The sequence below is a fragment of the Talpa europaea genome (assembly GCF_964194135.1).
Source record: "Talpa europaea genome assembly, chromosome: X".
Classification (NCBI taxonomy): Eukaryota; Metazoa; Chordata; class Mammalia; order Eulipotyphla; family Talpidae; genus Talpa; species Talpa europaea.
In genome coordinates this window covers 73,965,874-73,992,966 of record NC_140081.1, presented here as the reverse complement: position 1 = coordinate 73,992,966, position 27,093 = coordinate 73,965,874, and the positions used below count along the sequence as shown (strand labels likewise).

The following is a 27,093-nucleotide window of genomic DNA, read 5'->3' as shown; positions in this document are numbered from 1 at the left end:
GAAATATTTCTGTAAATTATTTAAAATATATGGGGGAATATTTTAAATATCTTCACAGTTTACCATATAACTTAACTGCTTTAAAGTTCGGTACATTACATGTTCATTAAATCATATTAATATTAATTCAACCAAGTCAGGCTATCAAAATTACATCCATATTGTAATAATGTAGTAATAAAAACAGCATGGTACTGGAACAAAAACAGACATGCAGATCAATGGAATCAAATTGAAAACCCAGAAATAAAGTCACACATACCTAGTCAACTAATCTATGATAAAGTAGCAAAGAATGTGCACTGGAACAAGCACAGTCTCTTCAATAAATTGTGATGGGAAAACTGGACTGCCACATACAAAAGAAGAATGAAGCTAGATTACTATCTCACACCATACACAAAAACCAACTGAAAAGGGATGAAAGACCTGAATGTAAAACCTGAAACCATAAAATATATAGACGAAAACATAGGCAAAACACTCCATGACATAAATCTCAGAAACCTCTTTTAGGAATCATTCTCAAAAGCAAAGAAGGAAAAGGTAAACAGCTGGGGTACATGAAACTAAAAGCTACTGTACAGCAAAAGAGACATAAACCAAAATGACAAGATACCTACTGAATGGGAGAAAATATTTGCATACCATATAACTGATAAGGGACTGATATCACAGATCTACAAAGAGTTTACACAACTCAACAAAAACAAAGCAAACCACCAAGTTAAAAAATAGGCAGAAAAGCCAAAAAGAAATGCATAGGGCCAGCAGGCATATGAAAAAATGTTCAACATCACTTATAATTAGGAAAATGCTAATCAAAACCACACTGAGATACCGCCTCACACCAGTGAGACTGGCCCACATTTAAAAAAAACTGGCCAACAACAAATGCTGGCAAGGATGTGCAGAAAAAGGAACCTTCTTACAGAGGTGGTGGAAATGCAAACTGGTCCAGCCACACAGAAAGCTACGTGGAGGACCCTCAAAGCACTGAAAATGGACCAACCATATGACCCAATGATTCCACTCCTAGGAATCTACCCAAAGGACACAAAAACACTAATTCAAAAGGAAACCTGCACTCCTATGTTTATTGCAGCACTATTTACAATAGCTGAGATATGGAAACAATGCCCCAAAACATATGAATGGATCAAGAAGATGTGGTATATACACACAATTGAATACTACTCAGTAATCAAAAAGATAAACTCATGACATTTGCAGCAAAATGGATGGCGATGGAAATGACTATGCTAAGCAAAACAAATAAGAAGGAAAAACAAAAATATCAGATGGTTTCACTTATAGGTGGAATATAGGGAAATCCAACAAAGGGTCAGGAAAAAGACAAAACTTGCAGGCAGACCACAGATCTGAGGCATATGGCATGGGAGTGGGGAGAGATCAAAAGAGGGAAGGGAAGAGCACAAGGGACTATGGTGATGGTTCACAAGTGCAGTGGTAGTGGAAGAATTATGGGGACTACACCTGAGGGGAGAAATCAAATACCGTACAAAAACAAACACTATATAAGGGGAAAAAATTACATCTGTAAGAAGAGACCAGCTTTATAGAAGCCAAAGCATTCTCAATGAAAACAGTATCAATCCTAAAAATTAAAAAAGTTGCTTACCATATGTTCACCACTAAGATCTTGCACCACTTTGATCTGATCAAAATCATAAGGTCCTTTGAAACCATGTGCTGCTTTGAATTTAACTGGTCTTGTGTATGGCATTCCTTCATCATCACTTGATGAAGGATCATCTTGATCAGTATGAAACACTGAATAAAAAAGTGACAGAAATCATCACTAGCTAATGTAGATATATCTACTATTATATTTTCATATCTACTGCTTATCAAGAAAATTTATTAAATAGGAAAGCAAATCTATTATTAAATAGCACATCGATTAAGAACATGGGTTAAATTCCATCTCTGTCATTTATTATTTATGTGACTGTAGGGAAGGTACTTGACCTTTCTGTGCCCCAACTTTCTATTTTATAAAACGGGAATAATAATGGTACATACCACATAGGGGTTTTATGAGGATTAAATGAGTTAATACAGGTGAAAATGTGGGAATGCAAACTGGTCCAACCACTATGGAAAGCTGTGTGAAGGTTCCTCAAACTACAAAAATGGAGCTATCATATAACCCAGCAATTCCACTCCTAGGAATCTACCCAAAGGACACAAAAACATTAATTCAAAAGGATACCTGCACCCCTATGTTTATTGCAGCACTATTTATAATAGTAAGATATGGAAACAACCCAAATGCCCAAAAATAATGAGTGGATCAAGAAGATGTGGTATATATACACACAATCGAATACTATTCAGCAATCAAAAGACAAACTCATGCCACTCGCAGCAACATGGATGGAGCTAGAAGGGATTATGCTCAGTGAAATAAGTCAGAAGGAAAAAGAAAAATACAGGATGGTTTCACTTATAGGATGAATATAGGAGAACCAAAGAAGGGATCAGGGGAAAAATAATAACAAAAAAAGTTGGCAGGCAACTATAAATCAGAGACATTTTGCATGGGAGGGAGAGGGGGAGAGATCAGAACAGGGGAGGGAAGAGCACAAGGGACTATGGCGATGGTGCACGGGTGAATTGGTGATGGGAATTCTAGGGGGACTACACCTGAGAGGAGAAAGCAAACATTGTACAAAAAGGAAGAATGATGTAAAAATATATATATATAAATAAATAAATTATATAAAAGAAAATACAGGTGAAAATGCTTGAACAATGTCTGCCACAGAATAAGTACTATATAATTACAAAGGCAGATGAGGATAAGATGTGTGTGAATTACAAGGGAACATGGTGGTGGTTTACAGGTGATATGGTGGTGGGAGGACTATGGGGACTACAGCTGAGGGGAGAAACCAATTACTGTACAAAAGTGAACAAGGATATAAGAAAATGAATAAATTTATTGTAAAAAATAAACAAAAAAAAACAGGTGTGGGAAAACAGCCCAAAAAAGTGTGCAAATTTAGAAAATCTACCCAATTTTGAAAATATTGATAAGCACTTAATAGTCATGAAACTAATCTGCAACTGATCATTGAACACTCAACTATTCTAGGTTATCACAGTAACAAAATATGTACAAATTTATGCTCAAGATACATAAATTCATTTTTCTTCACACCCATAAAATTAAGTGATAGCAAGAGTAATTTATGATTTATTGAAATAATAAGACATTTGCTATAAAGTTTTATTACTTTCAGTAAAATAGAATGGTTCTTACAAAGTTGGTAAAGGTTAATTTTAGAAGATAGCAAATCTATTAAATATTAAGTTGAAATGTTCCGTTTCACTTACCTTCGTCTCTAACACTTTTAACTTTATTTACAGCACGTTCACCATATTCCTCAGCAAGGTGCTTTGCTCTCTTTACTGATTTTCCGAGGAACTTCTTTAGTTGTGTCCTTACCAAAAATACAAAAAAAAAAAATAAATAAACCCACCCAAAACATTTCTTATTAATTCAACTAGCTGTAAAAGTTCCATAATTCACAAATTTGTTAATTGTGGATGGTATTGGAGTATTTGCAAATAATACAATTATGTTGAGCTTTCCTAGTAGGTATTCTTTTTTTTTTTTTTTTCTGCTTCAGATTTATTTGTACAAATAGCACAGGAAGACACCAGTGCCCTGTAGACAGCAGCCTAGGGGTGACACCAGTCCTTCTGTCCTCACACGGGCAGACAGTGTTCTCTATTCTTAAGGCTTTGCGGGGGCCTGGGCACCTTTGGCAGCCTGGGTACCTTTGGCGGCCTGGGTACCTTTGGCAGCCTGTGTTCCTTTGGGGACCTGTGCTGCAGCCGCATCCTTGGCCTGGGTTTGAGCCTTGCCCTTTGGCCGCGAAAGCCTGAGACCCTTGGCGATGCGGGCACGTGCATGTTTCCCAAGCTTGGGGTGAGCGATGTAGGCAAGTCGGCTGAGCTTGCGGCTGCTGCCCTTTGGGATGTTAGCCCTGACCGTCTTGGTCTTTACAAGGGCCTTGATAGCCTCAGCTCGTGCACTCATGGCCTTGGCATTGTTGGCCTGCATCTTCTTCAGGCCCTTCTTGTTATGCTTCTTGGCAAAGCACATGTTCCTTAGGAACTTGGGATCTACCCCCTTAAGAGATTCGTATCTTTGGGATCGGGGTTTCTTGATGCCATTTCTGTGCCATTTTCGGGATTGGTTGTGTGTGGTGTGGTTCCTGGACTTGGCCATGTCTGCACCGAGGCCCGCGGCTCCCCAGGCGCCTTGAGCCGGAAGAGAAAAGCCTAGTAGGTATTCTTAAACACAATATAATGCAAGTATTCATCTCAAGCCTCCATAACTAGGATTTATTTGTTGCTTTTCAAATGATCTAAGTCTCAAATTTCATATATTAAGATTATATAAAACTAAAGCACAGTACATGTTATTTTAAACCAAAAAAATTTACAAATTGATATATTTTTATTTATGGGAATTTGTGATATTAAGGACAGCATCTGAAAAAGTTGTTAAGCTATACATATGCTAAGCATTGTTTAAAATAAAAATAAACTGGGGCCTCCCTGGTGGTGCAAAGGGTTAAGCACGCACTATGAAGCAATCCGCAGCCTCTGCAGCACAAGTCCGATCCCCAGCAGGCCAGGGAGCAACACACATGGTGAGGCAGATCTCTCCTGAGAGGCCCACTGCTCCCCTTAGCAGTGTATTTCAGTCAGTCTGCCTGTTCTGTTCCCCACTCTGTCTCTGGTGAATCCTCTCACCCCCTGCAACTCTGGCCTATACCCCAGCTCTTGTATGCATAAATAAATAAATCCTTAAAAAAATAAAATAAAAAATAAACTGAAATTTCATCAACAGAGGAATGGAAAATTGATAGTATATCCATACAGTGGAAAATAGTAAAATAAATGAGGCAAACCTCAGTACTATAAATATTCTAAGTTCTTAGTCACATCCAGGTCTTTGAACAAGTGTTTGTTGCCTGTCGCTAATCTCTACTCTTCTTTTAGGACTCAGATGAAACAGTTCTCTCTCAAAGACCCTCCTCTACTCTTTATTTATTTATTTTTTAAAGATAGATTTATTTATTTATTGACTGATTGATACATACATACATACAAGCACTGGGTACAGTCAGAAGCGTGGGAGGGTGAGAGAATTCACCAGAGCCAGAGCAGGGAGCAGAGCAGGCAGAAGGACCGAAGTACACTGCTGAGGGGAGCAGCGGGCGGCAGGAGAGGTCTGCACGCCATGTGGGACCCCCCTCTGGTGGACGGGGAGCAGCCGGGGATCGAACCGGCGCCGCAGAGGTTGCGGGCAGCTTCGCAACCCAGCGCTCAACCGCTGCGCCACAGGGGAGGCCCCCCTCCTCTACTCTTTAGACGAGGTTTTTCTATTACATATTTTCACAGCACCCCATATTACAAAGATAATTAGGTTTATCTGTGTAATTACATGTATAGTATCTTTTTCTTCCAATTTAACTTGAAGTTCTATGAGGGCAGAGACTATGACTGTCTTCTTAATTATTGTATCCCCAGTACCTAACTTCCATGTCTGACTGATAACAAGACTACAATATATATACAATTGATACTGACATGAAAACATGTCTGTACACCCTAGACAGTTTTTAAAAAGATAAGCTGACAAACTATAAAGATAGTATAATCCTATTCTTGTGAGAAAAAAATGTTGTGGAGAATACACATAATTATTAACACTGATTGTTTCTGGGGGTGAGATTACGAGAGACTTTAATTTTCTATTTTACACATTTCTATATATATTTTTAAAGATTTATTTATTTATACAAGAACTGGGGTACAGGCCAGAGGTGTGGGAGGGTGAGAGAATTCACCAGAGACAGAGCAGGGAGCAAAACAGGCAGAAGACACTGCTGAGGGGAGCAGTGGGCGAGACAGGAGAGGTCTGCCGTGCCATGTGGGCATCTCCCTGGCCGGCCAGGAATTGAACCTGCACTGCAGAGGCTGCAGACAGCTTCACAGAGCTGTGCTCAACCGGCTGCGCCACTGGGGAGGCCCCTTCATATTATTTTTTTAAAAGATTTATTCACTTATTTATGGGTAGAAGAATTGGGGTATAGGCCAGAGGTGCAAAGGGGTGAAAGGATTCACTAGAGACAGAGTGGGGAGCAGAGCAGGCGAATCTACTGAAATACACTGCTGAGGGGAGCAGCAGGTGAGACAGGAGAGGTCTGCTGCACCATATGTGGTTAGCACCCTGGCCAGGGATATAACTCAGTATGTGGTGGTGATAGTGCTGAGACTTAATCCCTAGGCTAACAGGGATGACCCGTGTTACTTTTGATTATCAGGAAACCCATTTTAAAAATAACAGTAAGGTCTCTGATATCAATAACTTAAGTTATAGGTTTACTACTACATTAAAAGCAAGAAAACATTGCTTTTAATTTTGGATAAGACTTCTTCTAAAATATATATTTTATGTCTTCTTCAATGCCACTGAATATTTCATAAGTTTCTTTCCTTAATAAACAGGGTCAGTTGCTATCTTTAATACACTCGAAGCTTTTAAAATGGGTTGCAAGTGACTGTAATCTTGGTACCCTTCTTAGCTTTAAAGGCAACAGGACAAGGACCAGGGAAGCCATGACCCTAGTCAAGTCTCTTCTGGCCATCAGCTCACTCATCAGCTTATCCCATCATTCAGTGCCAATATTACCAGGTTCGATGTGTGCCGCAACATGAGAAAAAGTTGAAGGCACTGTCATTTGGAATGGTTATATATGAATCCTCTTGTCATTTTTCTGATTCTGACATCTGAAGTGTTAATCATATACCTGCGTTTTGGTACAGATATTCTAAAAACTCTCAAAGCTCTCTTTGCCACACTGTTCACGTAGGAATAGATCAGACTTGGGAAAAAAGAATGACTATGATCCTTTTGCAACATATGGTTTAGTTGTTTAACATGTATCTTGTTTTTAAAATCAGAAAACAGGTTAAGATAATATATATAAAGGGCAAAGGTAAGTTATAAAGATTATAGCTGTCACTCAAATTGAGATAACAAAGAAACTTACTATGAGCTGGAATAGTCATTTAGTTGGGGTTTAGAAAGACAAGTAGGACTTGCAGGGATGAAGAGAAAGGGAAAATGCAACCTCAAGAACAATGATGTTTCTCTATTAACACTTCTGATACCTACTATCAGAAGAATAATACAGGCAAGATGTAAAATTTATTGATCATCTACTGCATAACCTTAAGGGACTCAAAATCTGTGGGTCAGGTCAGGGAGCAGCAGTAATGGATGGACATATAAACTGGGTAGAGGATAGATTTAAAATGGTATAGCAGTTCTCAAGTATACTTTTTTAAAAAAAAATAAAAGTATGAAATGAAGAAAAAGGATGAAGTGTAACTCACGTTTTCTGTTTTAACCTTCCACCATCAGTATCTGTTGCCTGAGATTGTAACTTCTCTTCATCATCTGACTGTGCAGCATCAGTACTACAAGAAGGGGAAGAAGTCACTCTAAAAGAAGACATTCCCCTTACAAGTCTCAAAAATCTCTATTTATCTTAATACATAGTTAGCTAATCAGAATAAGAAAAGGAACTATATAAACATACTTTTAATTAAAATGATGACCCTGAGAACTAAAGACTTGACAGACTGAAGAATAAAATGTTTAAGTAAGGTGAAATATACAAAATGTTAAGTTGAAAAAACTACTACAAATAAGGCTTTTTGCCTGGCAAAATGTGGCTGCATAGAAATGAAAAATCAACTTGTAAATGACTAAGTAAAATAATACATAAATAAAAATTAACTTGTAAATATCTTTCTGCTCATCAAGCACATCACATATTATAATGAATTAAAAAAAACCTTTGCTTTCATAGAAATTACTCCTTGGAGATACATACAACTCATAGCAAAGACAATTACTTCTAAAAAGCCATTTTCTGACACTACATGATAGTTATTTATAAAATTTGTGATCCTTAAAGCAGTTTCAGCAGTCTAGGTGTTCATGCTATACAATTTTTTCAGCCACAATGTTTTCATACTGTTTCTAGTATAATCTGATCATTTTAAGAGTAGAAACCAAATACTACAGTACTTAAGATATATACTATTTTTTTCCTGAATAATTGTATAGTTTTAAGAAACAACAAAATTTAAGAATACATTAATTTTCAGATTTTAAAAAGACTATAAGAAACTAAAGTAGGGGCTGACATAGTTCTTAAACGGGGAACTCTTCACCACTCCGAAATACTACAAATTATATATTATAACATTAGACCATACCTTACATATTCCTTAGTCCTTCTCATGATGTGTAGAGTGAGAGGATTGATACCTGTTGGTAGTTTCTCTTCTGCAAGACTCAGAGGTATTTCTTCTCCAGTATCCAGGTTCTTAATCATTACACTGGCTAAAATTTCCTGAGGTTACAAAAAAATAACACTGACATGATCTGTAATTTAATTATCTTCTTGAGTCTACAAAACCCTAAAAAAATTTAAGCTAAGGGCTTTTTAAATATATTCAATACTGTGCATAATTTTTAACATTTTTAGAGACACAATTCAAATATTAGAAGAGGCAGTCATTTAAAGCATATAATTCAATGGTTTTGAGTACTTTTACAGAGTTGTGCAACCATCACCATTATTTAAGTTTAGATCATTTCCACTGTTCGCAGTTATTTGTCATACCTCATTCCCCTCTCCTCCCAGACCTTGGCAGCCACTAATTTACTTTTTGTCTCACTGAATTGGCCTATTCTGGACATTTCATGTAAATTAAATCATATAATATGTGGTCTTTTGAGAGTATCTTCATATTTAATATTTATTTTCTTACATCATTGTTAACTTTTGGACATATTTGATTTCTCCCCTCAGGTGTAGTCCCCGTAATTCTCCCACTATCATTATCTCCTTTAATGTAGCACTTTTTTAAGATTCCAAGAAAGGCAAAATGCTAACAGTTATTAAAGTTGGATGACAGGCACATGAGGATTCATTGTTTTATTCTCTTTACTTTTATGTATAAAAAAATCCATGACAAAATGTTGGAAAAGAGATACAAATCTTATGCATGGATAATCATCACAATATTATTTAAGTGGTGAAAACTGGCAGACAACCTCAATCTCCATGGATGGGAGATAAATTAGGTCAATCATATGGAATGAGACCATACCATGAGGAATACCATGAAGCCATAGAAATGGCCATATTAAAAATTTGGTTGCATGGGCCTCCCCGGTGGCGCAGCAGTTGAGCACTGGGTTGCGAAGCTGCCCGCCGCCTCTGTAGCGCTGGTTCGATCCCCGGCTGCTCCTTGGCCACTGGAGGAGGGTCCCATATGGCGCGCAGACCTCTCCTGGTGCCCACTGCTCCCCTCAGCAGTGTACTTTGGTCCTTCTGCCTGCTCTGCTCCCACTCTGGCTCTGGTGAATTCTCTCACCCTCCCACGATTCTGACTGTGCCCAGTGCTTATATAAATAAATAAATAAATCTTTAAAAAAAAAAAATTTGGTTGCAGTAACACCAGTGTGGCATTGTATGGGTTTCAGGCATACAACATTAGAATTCTGCATCTGTACAGAGTACATTATGATTCCCAACAACAGTCTACTTTACATTCCAAATGAGCATATTTCAACAAAAAAATTCTAATAATTTTTATTTCAAATAAATAAATTCTGTCATTACCACCTGATATTTTTCTTCAGCATTTCCAACATGATTAAAAATCTTTGCAATGTAAAAAAAAATAGGTTTATGTTGTAGCAAGTATGAGACCTTCATTCCTAATTGTTGGACATACCAATTTTACCTATCCATTCATCAGTAGTGAATGTTTGTGTTGATTTCCACAGTTGGGCTATTATGAACACTTACATAATTTTTTGTCTGTAGACATGTTTTTGTTTCTCTTCAGTGTACATATAGAAGTAGAGTGCTGGGTCACGGTAACAATGTTTAGTATTTTGAGGACCTGTCAAACTTTTCCTAAGTAAAATAATTTTTAAAATATTTGTTTAAAAGAAACAAAAATTAAGATTTTTGCAGCAAGTCTCAATTCTGAATAAATTGGCCAACAATTGTATACTAAATTTTAGTGGTAAGAAGCACTGAGTCTACATATACCTTACATCATGTAACATGTATATAAACATCTATCTATAATATCAAGTTCTTTTAAAGCCCACTTCCTATGAAATAAAGGCCTTGCTTTCAACACATTTATTCTACCATTTAATTGTGTGAAAGGGCAAGTTAAAGTCAGAATTGCAAACTCCAACATATTAAAAAAAAAAAAAACAACTAAGGCAATCTTCAATTTTCATTTTATTCTTATTCATTATGATTTTTTTTTGCCTTGTTGCAATAAACTTAATTTTTTTTAATCATGGTAAAATAAACATAAAATTACCATTTTTAATTGTACAGTTCAGTGGCATTAAGTGGCTATGCAACCATACATCTCCAGAACTCTTCTCTTCCACTATGATTTTAAAGATTATGTTAAAAACAACAAACATCTAATTATACCTCATCAGTAAGCTCTCTCCCAGAGTTGGATCTGGGTCTCTGAGGGCCCATCACTTCACCTGCTATTGTCTGTCCATCAGGTGTTTTTCCATTTTCCTGAAATTATAATTTCATAAAGAGAAAGTTAATTTCTATAAATACTCAATTATTCATTACCACACACCATTCTAAAGAATTCTATGATTCAGATAATGGAGCCTAGTGAAATGTAAATGGAACACTCCATTTAAGTCCTTTATTATTCCCAGCATACTGAAAAGCATTAGGCACCAAAACTATTGCTGCCCATGAATTAATGCCTTTGTAGTTTTTTTTTAATTGAGGTAAAATTGACATATAACATGTCTTAGTAGTCTTGAAAGCAAATAAATGTTCTATTTGAAACTGGCCCAAAAGCAGTGGAATGCAAGCACTAATACAGTTATCAATCAGAGCTGTAGGTGGATATCTCAAAGGCTGGGTTCAGCAAGCTTTTTTCTGTGAAAAGGAAGACGTAAATAGTTCAGGCTTTTTGCTTCATATATAGTCTCTGTTGTATATTCTCATTTTTTTTTCTTTTTTAAACAACACTTTAAAAATATAAATACCATTTTCAGCTAGGGGAACCTATAAAAATAGGCCACTCATTGGTGGCCTCTGCTCTAAGGCTATGATGAGACTACAGCATCTTATTTCTCACTCTGCTAAATTGCTACAACTATAGCTACTATGTAAGTAATCCTTGAGTCCCCAAATTTGACTGCAGTAAAATTTCATGTTATCAAGTCCTTTATTTTGCTTCACACATGGATATATAGCCTAGTATAAGCAGCTTTCTCATGGTTAGGAAAAAAATTTATAAAAAAAATAAAAGTACCCAATATTGACTACTATAGGTCAGGTATATGAAGACTGTAGTCTGTACTTATTACTATCAATAATATTACAAATAGTAGCATCTGTCATTTTGTGAATGCCTACTACATGCCAGGTATTTGGCATACTTTAGCTCATTTTATCCTTACAAGAAACCTTCAAAGATTTTATGAATGGGGCATCTGAGAATCAGATGTTAAATAGCTTGCTAGAGTCACTCAACCAGATAGTAGCAGAGTTGGCCAAGGGATATATAAAGAGATTTTGGGGACAAAGGAAATATTTGGTTTGAAGAAAGAAGGTTCAACAATCAATAAATCAGTTGTAGAAAGCTGATGAATCCTATATCAAATATAATACAAAATCACAAACCTGGGCAGTAACTATTTTATCTCCACTGGTAGCACTTGCTAAATCAAGAGAAGGTTGAGACTCCTTGACTGTACTCTCTGAAGCCATGTTAGTAGTTAGGAAAGTATCAGATGGAATAGTCTCTTTGGGAACTGCAATTATAAAAAAAACTATATTTATATAGGACCTTATACACAGATTATAAAAATGCTTTAACCTTTACTTGCTTGATTCTTATAACAACTTTATGAGGAAAGTGGTTTTATGACTCATTTTACATATAGTGAAACCAGAGAAGTTATTTAAATTCCTCAAGGTTATACATGGTATACATTAAGAGATCCAGCACTTGAATTAAGACCTTAAGTCTCCAAATCCCAAGTTCTTTTCACCAAGCCATGCTAGCTCTCCAATGATAACATATTTAAAAGTTTGAAGTCTGTTGAAATGTTCAATTAAAGTAATGCAACTTATCATTGATACAAAAAAATACATTTATCATTAAAATAATTCATGTAAGCTGGTCATGCACAGTGTTACATAGCACAAAAATTAGAAAGTTAAGCAATTTCAACTCTTACTATCTCCCCACAGAAATAGTTACTTCTCAATTAATACTTGCCATCCAGATCAGGTGTTTTAAGGGCTTCAAACTCCAATTCACTTTTCTTTTTTCTTGGTGGTGGAGCAGGTCGAGATGGAGGTGGGGGTCTCGGAGGTGGGAAATTAGTTGGAGGGGGTGGGCGTGCAGGAACAGGCTTCTTTGTACTAGCTACTATATCAGGTTCTGGAGTAAGTTGTCTTGGGGGTTTAGCAGGAGCCACTTCTTCCACAGCAGCAAAATCTTCAGCAGATAAGGAGTTTGATGATACAGGTTCTAAAACATCGTCTTGTTTAACTTCCCCTGCTTCCTTGTTCAATACTTCTGTTTCAGGTTCAGGCACATCAAGCTGCTCAGCTGAACTTGTTTCAGTTAATTTAGTGGTTTCACCTACTGGATTTTCACAGGTATCATCAGAAGGAAAACACGTTTTTGATTCTAATTCAGTTTCTTCACCTGAATTCTGACTCTCTGCCTCTTGGGGATCTTCCTGCAGTACTTGATCTATGGCTAATAGTCCAGGTATATTGCTAAGTTCTGTTTCAGCCACAACAGGACTGGCAGTACTCTGATCAGAGAGTTCTTTTCCTTTGGAATCCAAAGTGTCATCTTCAAGCTCTCGTACTTTCTGACTCTCCTCAATAATACTTTCGATAATCTGATGAAAGGTTAAAAAGCAGCTTTTTTAAAAATGAAGCTATTTACAAAAACATAACAGCTAATCATCTATATAGTACTTACTATGTGCCAGGCAATGTTCTTAACACTTTACATATTTTAATCTTCACAATAATCACAGGAGATAGTACTCTCACTATCATCATTGTACAAATGAGGGAAATGAGATATAGAGAAAGATCAAGTGTTCCAAGAGCATCACCATGCATAATTGAAAGGCCCATTCCACAAGAGGGGATAAAATGAAAATCCTAAGTCTTCCCTATCTCTTAGCTGAAAACAATCCCTCCCTATTCTGAATTCCCATCATTCTTACTGTTCACAATAAACCATAATATAAACACAAAGTATAATATGGGTTAGCTCTGTATAAATATTTTCTCCACACCAGATAATTGGTTCCTGGAAAAAAAGGCCCGTGTGTTCGATCTCTTGATATGCCCCCATAGCACCTACTTATAGAGTCTAGCCCTATTTCTTTCCTACCCTAGATTTTAGGAGGTAACAAATTGGGAAATATCTACAGTGAGACCTGCATATAGATGACCATGTTAAAACAACTGTTTGCTTCATATCACCTCCCTGCTTCAAAAAAACTCACTGCTTTCCCAGTGATTATAAAATCAAAACCAGATGTTTTAGTATGACATAAGGCACTCCCATGATCTGGCCTTGAGCCTCTAGACTCATCTTCAAAAACTGCACACATTCTTCATTTCCATGTTGTTGGTTATGCCTTTCCTCCTCTCATCTGTCTGCCCAAATCTTATCCATTCATCAAGAACCAGCTCAGTGTCTACTTCCTCCACAAGGTCTTCCCCATTCGTGTCACCAAGCAGGAAGTAAAATCTTCCTTGGTGTTCTTATAATTGTTTTATTTGAACACTCACTACATTCCATTTTGTGATTATCCATTTTCTTCTACTAAGATGTAAGCTACTTGGGAGCAGGGACTGTGTCGGTCAGGGTATATTCCTTGGACCTGTATCAGCTTTTATCATTAATGTGAGATACTTAATTCAGCTTGAAAAAGCTAGGACTTAAAAAGTGTTACCTAGTAAGCCTCACTCTGCTGTCCCATAGTATTTTCTCACTATATTTTCAGCTTCTATACTCTCCTCAAAAGCCCCTTTTTTTGCTACTAGCTATAGGTACCTACTCATTTGTAATTTAGACTAAGAAAAAAATTCTCTAAAAGGGCAGGAAAAGCTCTAGTAAAGAAAATAGAAATATTTCAAATTTTCAACAAAAATAGATACATTATAATTTATATTTGCTTGATGGAAATTGATATAGTAAATGAAAACTAAGTATTGAAATCCTGCAGAAATATGATGAACATCTAAAAATGATAAGAAGGAAAGGTAGAATATGAAATTTTATCTATACTACAATTAGGTAAAGAAAACTATGCAGAACTGTGGGCAATTTCTGATTTTAAGAAAATGGTACCAGTTATTATCTTATTTACGCTGATGCACAATTACCATTTTTCACAAAAAGGAAAATGTTCCATTTAAAGGAAAAAAATATGATCAATATTAAGATGGAGTTCATTAAATTTCTAAATTCTGTAAGGGTAGGAGACTGGATTGCCATTGGGGGCCATTTTGCCTGGTTGTCCTCCCTAGATATTTGGTGATATATGGAGACATTTTTAGTTGTAGCAACAGGGTGGGGCAGAATCTATTGGCATCTAGTGGGTAGAAGCCAGGGATGTTGCTAAAATATCCTACAATGCACAGAACATATACCTTTCCTCCTCCACAACAAAGAATTACCCAGTCCTAAATGTGAATAGAGTAAGTATCAAGAAACTCAAATAGAGAATGTGTCATCTTATAGGATTTCTGGAAACCCACTGGCTTAAACAGTGTCTGGGGCACAGAAAACACTTAAAACTAGTAGAAATGAACACACACCATCCTTTCTCCTTGTGTTTTACCTTGATACTGTCAACTACCTATGTAAAAATTTTTATCTTGTGTAGTCACTTCTTTTTTTAATTTTTTAAAAAAGATTTATTTATTTATGCATACAAGAACTGGGGTCTAGGCCAGAAGGGAGGCTGGTGATGTTGTAGAGCAACCCTGATACAAAACGGGGTGCCTGACTGTGGGTCCTCACCCGCGCGCTTAAAAGGACTTATTAATGCTCTACTGCAGGCACACGCGAAAGGTTAATAAAAGGTTTATTTACAAGGGAAGGGGAAATGAGGAAATGTACAGCTCAGGGAGAAAAGTGGGAGTCAAAGTTTTAAATGAGTCCTACCCGATCCGCCGATCAGGAATCCCAAAATGGCGCTCTGAGAGCTGGCTGCAAGCCAGGAGCTGTGTAGCCAGGAGGCCAGCTATAGCGAGCCAGACCAAGGCCCAAGTGTTTGGTTTTTATATCCAACCTGGCTGCCCAACTCCACCCTCAGGTCCCATCCACCCTCCCTTTGGTGGTGACGGGATTTGTCTTTCCCAATATCTTGATGGCTTTAGTCTGGAGTGGAGGTGGGGTCCACAAAGCCTGTATGGGATTAGCTCAGGACATCATTTCCCCCTAACAGTGAGAGGATTCTCCTGAGACAGAGTGGGGAGGCGAGCAGGCAGACTGACTGAAATACACTGCTGAGGGGAGTGGTGGGTGAGATAGGAGAGGTCTGCTGCACTATGTGGGCTAGATCCCTGGCCAGGGATCGAACTCATGCCGCAGTGGCTGGCGATAGCTTGATAGCACTGAGACTTTAATCCCTGCACCACCAAGGAGGCCCTTGTGTAGTCTCTTCTAATAAATCAAACTCTGATGCTTCATAACATCAATTCTTTAAAAGTTATCTAAGGCACCATCAGAGTAATGACTTCTTATATGTAACCTTTAATTTTTAAATATAACAGAATTTGCAGCACTGAGCTTTCCAATACCTTTAACTCCTGACAGTGACCTCAGGAGTATCTATAATTTATTTTAATAAAAATACAAGCATTAAATTAAAAACACATTACAAAATTTTTTCAAATTTACTTATCCTGTTTCAAGGATAAATTACCAATTAGTTCAAATAGAAAAATGACTTCCAAAAAGTCTGATGTGTCCACAATTACAAACTTAACATATTTAAGACATTTACTGAACACCTACCACATAGAGAGCACTATACTAAAAAGTATAAAAATTTTCCACTTTAAATATACCATATAAATACAACATCTGCTAAACTAATATTGACATTTATTTTACAAACCTTTTTAGATACATCTTGCTTCAATTCTTGCACAGGGGACCCATTTTCAACTTTGAATGCAGAATTCTCTGTTTCCTATTTAAAAAAGATAGACCAAATCATAACATCCTTTCTTGAAAATTTTTTAAAATGCATACAAAGTAGAAAATATAACAAATTAAAGATCCAGAAAGAGCTTAGATGTTTGTATACTGATAGATGCCCAGATTTTCTGCCAACTGAGACAATGTGATCTGCATAAGAAGGTAATCAATCAGCAATTTCTACTTTTCTACAGCAATAGAAAAGTATCCAACTTTTAACACTAACAAACTGCATAAGAACTCTTAAGTACCTCTGTAGTTTAAAAAGGTTAAGGATTTAAGAATTGAATCATAATTGTCATCTTTCCCAAAGTACTGCTTTATAAATATACATAAATGCAAAAGTACATAACAAAGAAATCACATTCAGAGAAGTTTTCTTAAAACTCCATATGCTTTAAATAAAAGAGAATCAAGACTTAACCACAAGTTAAATTAAGTCCCCCAACAGTAACAGATGAAAAAAATTAAACCCACCAAAAATACATATATATCTACGTATACATTCTTATATACATACGTACATATATATATATAGTTGGGAGGTTAGAGAAAGTAGAAATGGATACTTCGTTTCTGCTGAAAAAAAAATTAGGGTAAAATAAGACAACCACACATTTGCAAATCTTAACATAATATTCTTCTCCATCTTAAACTGTCTTTACGTTTACAGAAGTATAGCAATTCTTGATGCATACCAGAATTTGTCAGAAGATCACAGTAACCATTTTTGACAGATAAGTGACCTGAGGTACCTAAAACTGTAAATATTAAGGTAGCACTTTAATGAGGATATGATCATACTAGGCCCCTGATAAAATTACTGCAGAGATTATTATAATGCTAAATATTTAACGTTTTAGAGAAATTTCTTAGGACTTCCAATATCTTCAAGCTGAAAAGTTGTTTCATTGAATTCCTCCCAGAATTTGGAAAATATTGCCAATCTTATGTAGATTCTTCAAGAGAAAGGTTATTTGATGGAATTTTAAGGGTTAGGTAAAATTCAAACTCTACCACAGCCCATGAAGACCTAACACCATATGGCCCCTGCCTACATCTTTGACATCTTTTACATTTCTCACTGCTCTCTCACAAATATATATTGGCCAATTGGATGGTTCCTACCATCCTTAAGCTGAAGCGTTACTTACGTCACAAAAGCCTTCCCTGACCACCTTAAAACAGCCTCACCCCCTTAACTATCACATCATCTTATTTATCCTCCTAGTACTTATCAATATATGAAATAACCTTGCTTGTATTACTTTTTTGTATTCTTCCTACTCTACTAGAATGCAAGTTCCATGAAAACAAAGACCTTTTTTGATCTATCACTTCTTACCTAGTATCTAAAATAGTGACTAACAAAAGTAATAATTAGCTGAATGAATGTTAAATAATGCCTGTGCTAACTTTTCTTCAGTTAATATACATATCTTGAATTTCTAGATTCTTCAATCAAATTTTGGCTTTAAACTAAAAAATAACTAATCAAAACCAAGTAGTAAGATAATCTTGACAAGATAAAGGAGAAGAGAATATTTAAAAGCAGATGGTCATTAAGGTTAAAGCATATTAGAGAAACAACTTGAACTGCCCTACAAAGTAAATATATTTATCCAATAACTGATCATTTGTAGGTTAATCAATGTGTTGTACGACATAATTCCATGGATATTTTCCTAAATTAACCTAAGCAAAAATACATTATTAATAGCTCCTGTACCTCAATTTAATATATTTTAATTAAGTGCTTATAAAGATCATAGATTAACATTCTTACATAGACCGAAACTGCCAAACAGTGATTAGACTTCTGTTTTATTTGGCTTTAACAAAACTCTTGAACTTTGAAAGATATCAATCAACTCCTATAAAGTGAAACTACAGACTACCAACACCAACTGAGTTAGATTTCAGACAGTCCTCATTTATTATCTGCTTCTAGAAATGGGCTGCCCCATTACCAAAGCTCAGCACCTCGTAAATTCCAGCTTTCCACTATCAGGTCATTTCTCCACCCCTACCGTCACAACCTCAGAAACATGCTTCTTTAAAGGTATGACTTAAAAAGAAAGGTATGGTAGATATTCAATTTCTAGCAATTCGCACCCCCTCCATGTTGGATATTACGTAGCTGGCTGCTCGTAGCCTCCTCAAAGTATGTTACCATGTAAAAGTACCTTTACAGCTTAGTGGTTTTAAAACCTACAAGCACAAACAGCAACTGTTTCTGGATATATGGACTGGGAGGTAGGGGATGAGACATGGGAGGGAAACTACATCACCAATCATCTACTTTTTTTTAATGATTTATTTATTTATGCATACAAGAGCCGGGGTGCAGGCCAGAGGTGCTGGGGGTGAGAGGATTCACAAGAGACAGAGTGGGGAACAGAACAGGCGGATCTACTGAAATACACTGCTGAGAGGAGCAGCGGGCAAGTCAGGAGAGGTCTGCTGCGTCATGTGGGTCACCTCCCTGACAGGGGGATGGAACTCATGCTGCAGAGGCTGCGGACAGATTCACAGTGTGGTGCTTATAGCCCCTTGCGCCCCCAGGGAGGCACAACCATCTTCTGCACTGAAAAAAAAAATTTCACTATGTTCATGTATTACTTTTAAAAATTGTTTTTATAAAATATTGAGTAAATATAAAAGCATTTTATAAGATAAGGAAAAAAGAATTATGATAAACTGTCCTTAAGCACTCAGTTTAAAAAAAAAACCATTATTACCATTAGCTTTCAAGCCTCAAATATCCTTCTCCATTTTTCTTATATTCTCTTCCTCTCAAAAATGACTGATATCCTAAACTTTGTGTTTATCATTTATGGTTCTTTATAGTTTTACTATGCTTGTATCTCTAAACAATATATTCTTTATTTTGCATGCTTTTTGAACTTAATATAAATAGACTCTTACTGCATGCATTTTTCTGACTTTTCCCCTCCTTGTAACACTATGGTGCTGAAATTCATCCATGTTATTTTACATAACTAATTCATTTCTGTTGCTATAGAATATTCCACACAAATATATAATAATTTACCAAAGAGAGCATTATTAAATGTGCATAAATATAAGGTAGGGACACCAGGACTGATTAAAATTAGAGCGTGTCTGAGATTACACACACACACAGTATATACTCTATTTGATATTAATAGTTCTGTTTGGTGATATGCTTATATTTACAGTGGCCCTCAGCATAATGTCTCAATATTGACTCCTTTTCTTGTATATAAGGCTAGGATTGATATTTATGTATAGTGATAATACAAATACATGTGTCTATAAAAAGAATATAAGTATTTTGGTTAGTCTACTTTTTTGTCATGTAAGCAATACCTTTTCGATTAAAATACACACACACATATAAGTATTTTGTAGTGTTCTTTGGTTGTAAAAATTATAGGCTAAATAAAAATTAGTGGAAATATAAGAGGTACTTATAGTTCTTCCTTACCTCACAATATTTAATTAGGTATTTCTAGAGTACCTAATCACACCTGGTAAGCTATAATGACAATATTATTGAGCAAAAAATAACAGAAATCAAAAGAAAATGAAGAATCGCATAAGAGAGAAATGAAAACTATGCATGATTTATAGAAACATAACTTTCAGAAAGCATAACTTACCTTTATTGTGGAAATCTCAACCTTTCCTGGAGACCTGTTCAGAAATAAAAGCAAGTAGGCATTGAATAGTGGAGGTAAGAAGGGAAATACTTCTCTATACATTTGTTAAAGTCCACATTAAAAGAAAACATGTATATATTAGGGATTGTAAAGGCTTTTGTGCATACAGAAAACATTAGAAAGTAGAGAAGTTAAAATGACCCATAATCATACCACAGAGATCTGAGGATGTCTTTTGTAGTCCCAGGTAAGTATATATAAGTCATCTTAGTAAATAAAATTTTGTGTTTCTCCATGATAAATTTCTTTAAAATAAATTTCTCTGGTAAACAGAATTGCAGGTAAAAAGTATATTCACATTCAGGATTATAAGAAACTTTCAAATTGTCCTCTGAAACAGTTGTACCAACTTACACTGCTCTGAGTGCCTGTTTTTTAATACCCCTGCCAAAAATGAGTGATGTTTTAAAATTTTTACAATTTGGATAGGTATTTCTCATTGTTGTCTTAATTTATGTTGCATGGGTGATCTTTCACATGCATTAGACATTTACACTGCTTTTAAAGAAAGATTCATTTTCTTTCACAGCTCACATCTTTCATATCTACTGGAGCAAATCCATATTCTTAAGCACAGACTACCTGATATATAAATTTAAAAGTAACCTTTCACCAGTTTCTCTCTCTCTTCCCCCCCTCCCCACACCCATTCTTTTTTCCAAATGGGAACAGTTTGCTATCTGGTTCAAAATATAAAGGAAAGACACAGCCACTTATTCAGTGTTATAACAGTTTTAAATGATCAGAAACTGAGATGCTTAGAGATTAAGTGGCTTTTTCCAAAGCCACATATTTAAGGTAGAACTGTTATAGGACAGGGAGAGGGGCAGCCCAAACCCCGCAAACCTGCCTATTCTACATGGGTTCTGCCATCCGCCACATCAACACAAAACATGGGAGACTTTAATGGGAAGGAACTTTAATAAAACTAGGAAACAATACAGGTAAGACAAAGAGTCTAGTTTCTAAATGAAGCATCCAGAGTTACCCGTCCCCTCGTGGGTAAAAGTCCATCCAAATGGGATTGGCCCAGAACAAGGCCCCAAAGCCTGCTACAAGTCTAAAGCATCTTCCAGTGGGAACCCACAGAAAAGGGTCACAAACAACTGGACAAGCCCGGAAGGAAAAGAGCAAAATCAACATCAAGATAAAAGCTGCCATTGTCACCTCCCCACGGGTCTCACCCACATCTGTGTCACCTAGTCCACGACCAAAAGACAAGCGCAGTTTCTTCACATGTCTCTAGGATCCACGCGCCTCCTCCAGGTCTCCTTCTGGCTCCATCCTGCTTCCTTCCTCAGTCTCTTCTCCAGCTTCTCCTCTTCCTGCTCAGCTCCACCCTCCCTTGGGTGGGGCAGGGAACCTCCCCTTTTCCTGGGGACCACCCTGGTGCAATCCCCCCTTTTAATTTTTATTCCACCATATCTATGGTGGCACAGATGTCATGGTGTAATCTTAGGAGACAGTCTTTTTTTTAGGGTTACAATGTGTGTAAGTGAAGCAGCAATTAGTCAGCAGCACTGTCCTTGAATGTCCAGTATGACAGTTTTCCATTACTTGAAAATAGTGCATTATCCAAGCCAAAAGAAAAAAAATTCTGGAGTATTAGCTAAAACAAGACAGCAAATATACCAAAATCACAGGGAAAAAAAAAATCTTAAAATGGCTCAACTTATGTAAAAACAAATTCTCTCAACCTTGATCCCAAATTTTTAACAGCATAGCAAAAGTTTGCAAACTAAATATACTTTTAAACCATTTTTGCCTATTTTTTTAAATAAAATCACAGGGCAGAATAACTAAGCAGCAATTTTTAGCTGGCTTTGTTGAAATACCCCATATAGGATCAGAGCGAACCGTTGGCATCCGGTCGACGTCCCCAGGAAAGGGGGAGGTTCCCTGCCCCACCCAAGGGAGGGTGGAGCTGAGCAGGAAGAGGAGAAGCTGGAGAAGAGACTGAGGAAGGAAGCAGGATGGAGCCAGAAGGAGACCTGGAGGAGGCGCGTGGATCCTAGAGACATGTGAAGAAACTGCGCTTGTCTTTTGGTCGTGGACTAGGTGACACAGATGTGGGTGAGACCCGTGGGGAGGTGACAATGGCAGCTTTTATCTTGATGTTGATTTTGCTCTTTTCCTTCCGGGCTTGTCCGGTTGTTTGTGACCCTTTTCTGTGGGTCCCCACTGGAAGATGCTTTAGACTTGTAGCAGGCTTTGGGGCCTTGTTCTGGGCCGATCCCATTTGGATGGACTTTTACCCACGAGGGGACGGGTAACTCTGGATGCTTCATTTAGAAACTAGACTCTTTGGCTTACCTGTATTGTTTCCTAGTTTTATTAAAGTTCCTTCCCATTAAAGTCTCCTATGTTTTGTGTTGATGCGGCGGATGGCAGAACCCATGTAGAATAGGCAGGTTTGCGGGGTTTGGGCTGCCCCTCTCCCTGTCCTATAACAGAACCAAGAGAAAGATTGTACTATGTTTTTCATATGCCAAACTAGGTAATCTGTATTTGGTAGAGCAATCCTTTACTTCTTATGAAAGCTTAGTGTGATAACAAAAATTATTTTTAGCACATAACAGAAAATCAACATTTATGCATACTGCTGTGTACTAGGTACAAGAGATATGAAGATGAGTGAGACAGAATTCTAGCTCAGGGTTTTTTAAGAAAAGCTAATTCAAAAACAAAAAGGTAGGCATATAAAATATTGTCCCCTCCCATTTAATTTCAGTGCCTAAATAATACAGTTTCATGTTAACAAAGGATAATTTCCTGAAACAAAAATGTATGTCCTCAGTTATTTGACTTCCTTGGCAAAGCTATACTGCTATGTAACAAATTCCTGTTTATCCAAGGGTGATTAGGGCCAATGCTACTCCAATTTTTTAAAAAGGAAAAGATTCCACACAAAGGATGTCTAAAACAAAACAAATATAATCAAAACAACAAAAGTTCAAAAGCAAACCTCGAAGTGGCTCAAATTTCCACATGGCACATGTTCTGTATGCCAATCAGGGAAAAAAAAAAAGCCACCTACTACAGAGAGGCAACAAGTTAAGGTTTTTAGAAAACTAAGCCCAATATGAAGTAGAGAAGGGAAGAAATCTGCCTTCCACTTGACCTTCTCTTTGTGAAATCAGATCAAGTCTTTTTTAAAAGGTATCTACCCAGGGCCTCCCCGGTGACACAGCAGTTGAGCGCTGGGTTGCGAAGTTGCCTGCAGCCTCTGCAGCGCTGGTTTGATTCCCGGCTGCTCCCCGGCCACCACCGGAGGCAGGTCCCACATGGCATGCAGACCTCTCCTGCTGCCCACTGCTCTCCTCAGCAGTGTACTCAGGTCCTTCTTCCTGCTCTGCTCCCTGCTCTGGCTGTGGTGAATTCTCTCACCCTCCCGTACTTCTGACTGTACCCAGTGCTTGTATAAATAAATAAATAAATCTTTAAAAACAAAAAAACTAGCATTACCCCAAATTAAAAAAAAAAAAAGATATCTACCCAAAAACAGAATAGGGAGCCACGTTTATTTCTGGAATGTTACTAGTTTCACAGAGAACTCTGGCTGCTGATTCACAGGAGCTAAATTACAGACCAAATGCTGACACATGGAAATATTTCAGATCGATTCGATAGCTGGGCACAAAATATAAAGAATAATTCATTATTTCTTTTTGATAATCAAGGAGAGAGTAAAGAGCATGGGCTTTCAAACAGATGAACCTTATTATTTCTACCTATGAGAGATCCTGGGCAAATCTTTTAATTTCTCCAAGTCCCAATCCCCACTCTGTAAAAATCCTGCTTCACAGGACTACTATGAGGACAGAGTGAAAGAGCACATGGGGCACACCCAGTAGTGACAGTTTCTTAAGCAGTTTTGAATTGCACCATTGAAACTCACAGATGATGAGCTTCACCAAGTTTCTCAAAGGTACTTGGCAATCTGTTAGTAGTGGGGAACCTGAGACCAATTTCTGGAACACAGAAAAGATACCTTACAGGCTGTTAAGTACCAGTCCACTTAATAGGGAACATGGAAAAGGCCAGATTATACTGACCTGTTGATTAAAATGGGACCCTACTTGCAACTGGTGAGGTCATTAAACAAAAAACTAGTAACAAAAGACACTCATGTGACAAACATATTTTCAAGGTTACAAATGTTGTTAAGGTCTTGGTAGGCAGTAAAACATTTCAGGTTATTATAGCTTCTTCTAATCTAGTAAACCCCAAACAGTCTTTAATAGGGAAGCTTGTAAGACTTGAATTCTTTTGTGATATACTGTTTGACCCCTTTACAAAACATTGGCATAGTAGAAAAGTGAAAGTATATTTAAAATTTGCAAAGTCAGCTAAAGTGATTTGTATCTTGTGTCAAGAAGAGAAAAGAATGACTCATTTCACTGTAAGACATAGCAAATCGTTATTTAGTATTCCCACAGGAAGCTTTCTTAATAGAGACCTTGTAAAAATAAAAAGGCCATTTATTAAGCATGTGCCAAAACCTGTGCTAAGACTTGACTTGCTTCATCTTTCTTAGTCCTCACAATTTTCCCTATTTCACCTTCCCTACTTGACACAATAAAAAATGGAGGCTTGTGCTAGTAAATAGTAGGTTCAGAATTTGACTCCAGGTAGTCTGACTCCAATATCTAATCTCTCAAATACTTTGAAACATTTTCTCATTCCTGGGCGAAATCTTAAAAGATGGTTATGAAAATACTCTAACTGGTGTTATGAATAAGCACCAAAGTAAAGGCAACTAGCACTGCTTCTTGGGTTGAACTAAACTGATTAAGCCAAAGGCTCTGAATCCTGATCTGCCTTTAATAACTACAATTAATACCTAATTGATTTGACATTGCTAGGGAATAAAATGATAAAGTGTTAGACATAAAAAATTTTCAGAGAGAACTATTTCTGAGTGCCAAATTTCCGAAAAATATTTAAAATATTTTTGAATTTCAAATTTCAAAGGTAGCTTGTAAATAAGTACATGAAAAGGCTAAGCCTTGCAGTTTCAGTAATCTTTCCCTTGAAAATACTTTTTAAATATTTTTATTTTTATTGAGGTAACATGGGTTTACAACACTGTATGTGATTCAAAGTGAAAATATCTTCTTTAAAAAAGCAAATACAAAATTTCCTTTGCTTACTCAGAATTACCATGCTCAAATTACACTATGTTCTAATATAATAATGCCCTCCAGGAACCTAAAGTGCGGAAGATTTATTTGCCTTCACAGTAATGGACCCTACTTGGAAAGTCCTTGTTTTATAATTTTGCATCTTCTTCCTCTAAGTGGTAACGTCTTACAGTTGGCCATGAGCCTGTCTTTAAAAGCTTTCCTCTCCCTCCTCTTTCCTCTTCTGATTTTTGTTTCTAATCTGCCTTGAGCTGGAAAACTCAGTTTTTGAAAAATGGAACTGTATAGTAAAACATAAAACTCAGAATTGTATAGTAAAGGAAAACTCTTGAGATTCTGAGCAAGGATCTTCCTTATAAGAAATTATGTATGTGACTTTATGGCTTTTTTTTTTTTATTGTCCAGAGGCTATTTAGTTATTATTTCCTATTTCCAGGAATCATTCACCAGATAAATGTCACTAATCTTTGGTATCCCTAAACAATGACTCAACTCTTCTCCATTAGTCTCTAACTTCAAAGTAGAGATAAAAACATTTCACTATTGCAAAGTAATTATGAGTCTAAAGAAAACCACCTTTTATATTTGAGTTTGAGGACAGGAAAAATAGGGGATTAGAGGTCAAGAAAATTAAGTTCTACTGCTGGCTTCCCCAACCAACCAACAGCAAGTTTTAAGCAAGGGTTTTTAGAGTTCTTGTAATTTTAGGAAATTTTAACTTTGAGAGTCTTCATTAGCAACAGAGTAAGCTATACCATGATTAGTGATTTAAACTTTATACTCTGATTTTCCCTTAAATTTGAGATATAAGAAACATGGATTTACTCTAACACATACACACATATCCTGAAATGTCCAGTAATACTTTTGATACACATAGTTAACTAGAAAAATATTCCTTTAAAATGTTCTGCAGATAAGAAATAGAGCTAATTAGATTCCTCCTTAGAATTGGCTAAGGTCAGTAATTTTTCCCAGCTAAAGTTTAAATATCTACATAAAATAACTTTTATCATACCCCACACAAGTGAAAAATCTTTATGAAAACTCTGAATTAACAAGCAGACATACTTAAGTATTGGTGGTATGCCCATACTTTAAATAAGACCTAACAAATCAAAATGAGAAATTCAAAAAGTTCATTTTTCATTTCAAAATTTTTATCAGAGAATTTTTAAATCAAATATCTTTAACACACATATCTGATTAACAAAGTTTAATTTAAATAATAAATGTGTTTCTAACAAAGTTGAATAAAAATACAATCTTAAAGGGCTAAATTTCCCTGCTTACCTAATGGCATGAAAAAACATTCTTTCAACATATTATAGCAATCACATAGTAGATCTTAGATTTGGCAACATAATTTCTGAAATTGAAGACAATGTCTTTCAGTTGTACTATTACATTTAAATATGAAAAACAACTTCTGAAACAGCCTCAAAATAAAGTCTACAAGTATTGGTATTCTACTGAAAAGAAAAAAAAAACACATTGTTTATAGATCAATAGTAAAATTATTTTTAGCGTAGTTTCCAGTTAGGTTTTGGATATAAAATCGATTTTCAGTTTAGTACTTTAGCAACTTTCAATAAGTAGAATATTTAATTCATTATATCCTTTTTTGTATATGTTATTTTCACATACATGATATGCTGAGTTTATAATGACAAAGCTCAAATGTGAATATAAGATAATATGTGAACAGATGTTTTCTCCTGTCTCTCTAGTCATTAAACGTTTTAATCATAGGAGTTTTCTTTTTGCAATGAGGCATCTCTGCTTAGTACCAATGTATTTTATTATCTGCCCAATAGATATTATTTTAAAAAATTTTACATGACTTCAAA

General features: G+C 36.3%; 2 protein-coding genes across 4 annotated transcripts in view; both read right to left on the bottom strand.

Annotated features, from left to right (window-relative positions):
- WDR44 (WD repeat domain 44) overlaps window positions 1–27,093 on the bottom strand; it is a gene marked incomplete at both ends in the record, with an annotated part of 68,173 nt that overhangs the window by 22,450 nt on the left and 18,630 nt on the right. For 2 of the 3 annotated variants that reach the window (XM_084258398.1, XM_084258399.1), the window contains 9 exons: window positions 1,643–1,794; window positions 3,364–3,470; window positions 7,447–7,530; window positions 8,338–8,474; window positions 10,596–10,691; window positions 11,823–11,953; window positions 12,424–13,060; window positions 16,310–16,384; window positions 20,040–20,073. In XM_084258398.1, coding sequence (XP_084114524.1) covers window positions 1,643–1,794; window positions 3,364–3,470; window positions 7,447–7,530; window positions 8,338–8,474; window positions 10,596–10,691; window positions 11,823–11,953; window positions 12,424–13,060; window positions 16,310–16,384; window positions 20,040–20,073 — 1,453 coding nt within the window. The remainder of the gene's footprint in view (window positions 1–1,642; window positions 1,795–3,363; window positions 3,471–7,446; window positions 7,531–8,337; window positions 8,475–10,595; window positions 10,692–11,822; window positions 11,954–12,423; window positions 13,061–16,309; window positions 16,385–20,039; window positions 20,074–27,093) is intronic. The other variant, XM_084258400.1, reaches the window with a different exon arrangement.
- LOC311187319 (large ribosomal subunit protein eL29-like) lies at window positions 3,657–4,264 on the bottom strand (the record flags this gene model as incomplete). Its single annotated transcript, XM_084258658.1, has 1 exon — window positions 3,657–4,264. The coding sequence occupies one exon, from the start codon at window positions 4,262–4,264 to the stop codon at window positions 3,767–3,769; it is 498 nt and encodes a 165-aa protein (XP_084114784.1). The 3' UTR covers window positions 3,657–3,766.